Raw genomic sequence first — 6947 nt, 5'->3', positions numbered from 1 at the left:
ACCATGTCAGGCCTCGAGTGAGCAACAGAAACAATTGTCGAGAATATAAGGTTCCAGTATATACGGCACTTCCCATTCTCGACAATTGACTCAATTTCCCTATAATGTAAAAAATATAATTTTCCTTAAAAATTATAAGCATCTTTGAAGCTATTAACAAAAATTTTGTAAATACGGTTTATATTCACGAATCATTTACCATATTTATTTCTATACCTCTTTCTTGTCTCAAAGTGCTAGAAGGGTCTATATTATAGATAAAATGTTTTCTGACCTCTGAATTATTTGTGTATTCAAAAATATATTTACAAAAATTAAATTAGTTGCAATTATTTAGACAGAAAGCAATACCTCAGCTTAGATTCATGTCAACTATATTACGCAGTAGCTTTAGTGGACAAGTGAAAATTTCTAAACACTTCATGATTTGTATATACGAAAAAAATATTGATATTGTGACTCTTAAAGCCGCAAATGACGCAGAACTCTTTATCCTAAACTTATAGAGGGTTCTAGTCTGGAATAGAATGTTTTTCACGAGTTATTTGCGCACCGAATAACTAAAGGCAGGAATTTTTTATTAGAGGCATCAAATATAAAGAAGCTTCTTTGCATCTTTGTATCTTTTGCGCATTAAATAAATAAAGACAGATATTTTTATTAAATGTGTATCTATAAGAAAACAATAAATCGTCATTGTTGTTCCATAACTATGACGCAGAAAATGTTAGGAAAAGGCAAAATATAACATTGAAAGCGTAAAAACCTAGAAGTATGGAAATTTCATAACTCAAAAAGCCTTTTTTGACTTTCATACATTACGTATTTTAATGCTGCGCAATATCAACTCTAAATATTGCAAATTTTGATTATTTCATTTACTTAACTCTCATTTGTAATCAGTATAATAAGTCCTTCATAAAATTCCTGTTCTGTATGACTTAATGATGAAAAGCCATAAGAAGTGTAACTTTCATCGAATTCTATGTTAACAATAAAAAACAAGGTTTACTGAAAATGTAACTGAGCACAATGACCTATTTCCTGAAAGCACGATGAAAAATTAGGAATATACTAAATTCTTTTGTGATCGAAATCAAAAATCTTAAGAAAAGCTCTAGCAGGATCTCGTCTCTACTTGTCTCCAGCGCCATTTTGATCTAATATTGTCACTTACTCACTTATTCGCTTTCAGTTGCGGAATCGATAAATACAATTGATAGTGAGAATTCAATTGCACTAATAATCGACTGAACAAAAAAATTGGAATGTCATTAAATGTTTTAAACAATTCCAGTGGGCAATAAATTTAGCTACGTCATTACGACATCGTTATGACATTTTTACGACAACTTTATGACATCCTATGTACATATCGTTAAGGTATGCGTATGAGATCATAAAGACATCGTATGATCTGATGATTTATTTACGATATCGTAAAAACTCCGTAACGACATGGACATAGGGCGTCATAAACTTGTCGTGAAGATGTCGTAATACAATGTTTTGAACATTTGTTGTGTGTGTTTGTTTGTGTGTGTTTGTATTTGCGTGGAAGTGTAATGTTATATATGTGTGTAGATAGCACACGTTTTTGTGGGAACGATAACTTGAAAACGTTTAAAGATAAATTGATAAAAATTATGAAGGCTTATTTTCAGCACTAACATCTTGAAACTGGCTGAAGGAATTTAAAAAATATTTATTGAATTTTCTTAGTACTTAATAATATTTGAAAAATCGGATTTTTATAGTAAAACTTTTTTCATTAACATAATTCAAAATTGATGTAAGGATAGAAGAGATTCCTTAGTTCGAGACGAGTCGATTGACTTATAATATCAATACGTTTGATTAAAGAGTAAGGAAGTTATCGTCACTTATTTTTAAAATCGATTTTTATAGTAAGAATGTTCATATTCTTATCATTTAAAGATGATGTGAGAATAGAAAAGAGATATTGATTCGAGACGAATCCATTGACTTATAATAGTGGTATATGTTGTTTTACAGTAAGGAAGATATGGTAATTTATAATACTTTCATTGTTAAGTTAGAAGTTACAATACCTGGAATGCATATTGAATGTGTAGGAAAGTTATGATTCTGTTCATTTGCGTGATTTATTTGAATTTGAAATATGGTAAAAAACGACATTATTTTGATTTAAGAGTGTTCTGAATTTGGGCGTAGAAGAAATTGTTCGCAATTGCCTTAAGTGCACTTCAAGTCAAAAGGAATTGTTCTGGATTAAGATGTGGAAATTATACTTAATGAAAGGAATTAAATAGACCTCGACATTCGTCTTCATCCATTCATTGACAGAATGTCTCCTTACGGTGTATTTACGATATCGTAGACATCGTCAGATCGTAGAAGGTCTTTACCATATCGTAAAGGCACCGTAACGACATGGACTTCCGTGCACTATTGTTCTGTTTAGCCTTGAACCCATTTAAGGTGTTCGCACAAGAAAATACGCGTGCAGTATGCTGGAAACGGCTCACGCACGTTCTATCCGTGCACACACACAGAACGCTAACCAATCGCGTGCGATCTGCCGCTGCTGCAGTGCGAGCTGGCTATATACCGTTCCCCTATCGGTCCGACACTCGAAACAAATTCGCAACGTCGAAAACTTTTGCGCCTCGAGTGGTGGTCCGATATGTGAACGGTACGTAGCCAGCCCGCACCGCATCAGCGCGATAGATCGCACATGATTGGTTGGTACTCTGTGCGCGTACACGGCCGGCTGGTGCGTGAGCTGTTTCCAGCATACTACACACGTATTTTCTTGTGCGAATTCCTTTAGTATGATGCTCAACTGCACGTCCTACAGGTTCAACGTAGAGATGGGAGGGGCTGAATCTCATCTCACTCACCTCCTCTACATGGACGATCTGAAGGTTTAGTCGGGTTCTGAATCCAAATTGTAGAGCTTACTTAACATCTTACTGCAGTTTTTTAAAAATGATATCCGTATTTTTCTGGGCCTGAATAAATCGAGGAAACTGCATTTATCCCGTGGATAGGTGATCATCTCATTGAAAGTAGGCGATCAGGATTTGATTCAGACGATGATTGACGAGGATTCGTATAGGTTCTTCGTTTTGAATACAAACATTGATCTCAGTGTTAAAAACATCACCAAAGCAATAAAAACCTTTGTCATTCCCCTCCTCGCATACTTTAACTTTTACGGAGGGAGCTGATGTTAAAGGTGATCTATGGATTCTCTTTTATTGAAAGTCTACTACGTGGCATAGTTTGTTGATTACAAATAGCCAACAGCAAACCGCGAATGCATCCGTGACGACTTCACAAGAGCCTTTATTCTATTCGACGTTAGCGGTTATAATTACTAAACCGCCATGAGTCTGCAGTCAATTACTGCCTTCATGCTTTCCTATCTTTTGTTGATTAACGTAAGATGAGGATTTTGTCTTTTCCCGATTTTTTCTAGCCCTGTTGCTATCTTCTTACAGGATTGGCGTTTTGGAGTTTTCCTGATAATTGCCTACGTTCTCTCGCTATTTTCTCGCATGATTGGGATTCTGCCTTTTCTGATTTTTTCCCTTGCTTTCTCATAGTTCGGTTGCAGAATTAGGTTACTTCTGTCTTGAAATTGGATCTTTGCTTTACCATGGTTCTCTCAAAGACTGTGGGTATCTGTGTTGCAAGACACCCATAGTCAAAACCACCGCCAACATTTTTAAAACGGCTGACCTTCCCTTTGTGTTTGATCAATCTCCTCTCAGTTATGATTATTTAAATAGCAGTTTTCTTGTAATGCATTATTTTCAACTAAAAATAGAGTGACGACGGTGTTATATGCGCTTAGAAGGAACATAAATGTAGGCTTATAAAAATTTCGAAACTTTTAACTCTACGGTTACGATGCAAGATGAATAACAAATTATTGCTAATAGGTTTTTCTTATTTTTTAATATTTTTAAATGTATATCATGATCATTTATGAGTAAATTCTTTTGTTTCAGGTTTCAGCTGGCTTACGGTGCAGTTGTACATCATTCTAAGGATGTATTCTTTAAAAGAAAACTTACAAAACAGTTGTAATACTTATAAAGAAATTATCTTATGTAATTAATTTTTAAATGTTGAAAAATCATTGTATCGAGTGACTAGGTTCCCTTGATTGCTATTTTAGTGTTCTGATACGGAACTGTGCAGCCACAACGTTCAGTTGGTTTTGCCAAAAGGGATCATCAGCAAACAGTCAGCACCAGCGCGTAGTATATAGTTTTCGTAGATTTCTAGGGATCTTTTAAAGAAAAAATCATAAATCGATTTAAATTCGCCTCTGAATGTACATCGCACACACCAGTTATTTGCGCGCACATGTGACGCTTGTATCAGAGGGGAGTCTTCTGATTTGGTCACATAGCCACCCTTGTAGCTATGTACTACATTTTGATCAGTTAATTCATAACTAGTATTAGAATTCTCTAATTTTTTAGCAGCAAAAACAAGTGTAGTGAAGTTTGCAAATGGTATACCCAGGTAAGCATGCAAAAAATGCCTCAGCATGTAATCAAAGATTGAGTCAGGCATTTGAAAACATACACTAATTTTCACATATTCCAACTCTTGAGGCCCGTTGATGCCTAAACATATTCATATAGTGTAATTATTTAAGTGCATTTATATATTACTAGATATACTATAAAATTGGACATTGTAGCAGAAATGCACATTCACATATTCCAACTCCTAAGACCAATTGATATTGTGACACTCTTTTCGAATTTTGAGCGATTTTGTATCGATCACTCTTATCTCTAACATTCAAAGTAGTTACTATTTATAAAAATGCATGGCTATTCAAATCTGCCAAAGTTATTGAACTGGAATTTAAAGCCGACACAGATAAAACCAAAAAGAACGTCAACCTGCTTAAAACTGACACAGTTTAATTTAAGTCTGATTTTGATGCTCCAAAATCAGACTCAGCACATCTAAAGCTCAATACAAAAATCTGAAAGAAATTCACCAGGCATTAGAGGAAAAGTGTGGTTCACTTAAGCAACAAGCTGAATTTCTACAACGACAAGCCTACTCCTGCAATATTTTGATTTTCAACCTATCGGACGATGAGGAATCTAACAAGGAACTTTTCTCATTTGTTCTAAAGATTCTCACTAGCGCTGGTCTCTCACTTAATGAGCCGAATATTGATATCATTTATCGTCTGGGGAGGACGCGAGGCAGTAGGCTGAAAAAGTCGGGTTTTAACGTGTTCGTTAAGGGTAGCAGTATTGTGCTGGAGGACCGTCAGGTATATCCCCTGTATGTCTAATCTCTTCTAAAAGAAAAGAGAAATGAACAACTTTCTATTGAAACTCAATCCTCGTCAAAAAGAAAATTCAAAATACGAGAAAAGCGCCTAACGCATGGATCGAGTAGTTCCCTGCACTCCTTTATAGGAAACATTGCTTCAAAGCCAAGAAAACCTCAGTCTAAGAGTCACAAATCTACTAAGCCTGGTAAGACTAAGAAACTTGTAGCACAGAAAGAAGTCGTTAATCAGGATGTCTTATCTCAATCTCCTAAGGGTAGCAATCTTCGCATCTTGTTCTATAATGGTCACGGTCTTTTGAATTTTTCTGATATCGCAAATGACCTGCTCAGCTCGGACATAATTTGCCCATGCGCAACAAGGATAACTTTACTAGAGACGTATCCAGGAATTTTTTTCCATAGGAGGGGGGCTGACCTTAGGGAAAAAGGGCAATGAAGAAAATCCGAAAAATAAAATGACTTTATATTATATATAATACAGTAAGCATCGGTTTTTATATGCATTAAATTTATTTAATATTCAATAATATATTACAAATTTAAACTGTATAAACAAATATTTATATTATCTACATTTATCTTACAATTTAGAAGCTAATTCTACTTCTTTTTGCAAACATATCTATCATCCGTTTTATAACAATTCGCATTTCATGGGGAATTGACATTAATTTCAATACATTTAATCGCTCTTCGCTGCTATAATTTCGAAGATAGGTCTTTACTCTTTTCATTGTGAAAAAGATTCGCTCTACGAGTGCTGTACTAACAGCTCAGGCCGTCAACAATTTCAACAGAACATATATGTTCGGATAAAATTATTTTTGTGTAAAAAGAATCTTTGAGTTAATGAGTATATTAATTTATCTAAGTACGGTATGAATAATGCTCTTCTGGAATATTCCTCAGGTATTTTATTATTTATGTAGATTTTTTTACCAGGGTAATTAATTAATAGTTTAAGGTGTTAATTTTGTTTGTCTACTTGGTCATAATCAATATTATTAAAATATTGATTAATTTTTAAGATTGTGAAAAAAACGCTCTCTAGCTCCTTTGAGATATGAGCCCAGGTCCTTCAGATTCTGAATCTGAATCTGAAGAACCTGGAATCATATCCCAGCGGAGCTAGAGAGCATTTTTTTTACAAATTTAAAAATTAATTAATATTTTAATAATATTGATTATGACGTAGTAGACAAACAAAATTAACATCTTAAACTATCAATTAATTTCCCTGGTCTAAAAACGTACATCAATAATAAAATATGAATTTCATGTTTAGAAAGAAAAATCTTACAAGTATAAGGAATGATGTTGACATTCTGCTTGTAAGGAGATTGTGAGGACAGTGTTATCGTCTCTCCGTAGCTCAGTTGGTAGAACATCAGACCGGCAATCTAAAGCACCTGAGCTCATATCCCAGCGGAGCTAGAAAGCGTTTTTTTTACAATCTTAAAAAATAATCAATGTTTTAATAATATTGATTATGACCAAGTAGACAAACAAAATTAACACCTTAAACTATTACCAGGTGTATACATATGAAACCGGTATTTTTTCAAGAAAAAAACACATTTATTTCAAGAGAATGATAACAAATATTTTATTCAAAGTATGCGCCC

General features: G+C 34.2%; 1 protein-coding gene and 1 long non-coding RNA gene across 3 annotated transcripts in view; one reads left to right on the top strand and one right to left on the bottom strand.

Annotated features, from left to right (window-relative positions):
• The window catches only part of LOC117175811 (DTW domain-containing protein 2), a 217397-nt gene extending 213278 nt beyond the window's left edge, over nucleotides 1–4119 (top strand). For both annotated transcript variants that reach the window (XM_033365563.1, XM_033365562.1), the window contains one exon: nucleotides 4002–4119. In XM_033365563.1, the coding sequence (XP_033221454.1) occupies nucleotides 4002–4080 (79 nt within the window). In that variant the 3' untranslated portion in view covers nucleotides 4081–4119. The remainder of the gene's footprint in view (nucleotides 1–4001) is intronic.
• The window catches only part of LOC117175813, a 100401-nt gene that overhangs the window by 17736 nt on the left and 75718 nt on the right, over nucleotides 1–6947 (bottom strand). The window lies entirely within an intron of this gene.

This window comes from Belonocnema kinseyi, chromosome 7, assembly GCF_010883055.1.
Source record: "Belonocnema kinseyi isolate 2016_QV_RU_SX_M_011 chromosome 7, B_treatae_v1, whole genome shotgun sequence".
Taxonomy (NCBI): domain Eukaryota; kingdom Metazoa; phylum Arthropoda; class Insecta; order Hymenoptera; family Cynipidae; genus Belonocnema; species Belonocnema kinseyi.
Note: the sequence above shows the minus strand (reverse complement) of the source record. Positions and strands in the feature narration are given on the sequence as shown.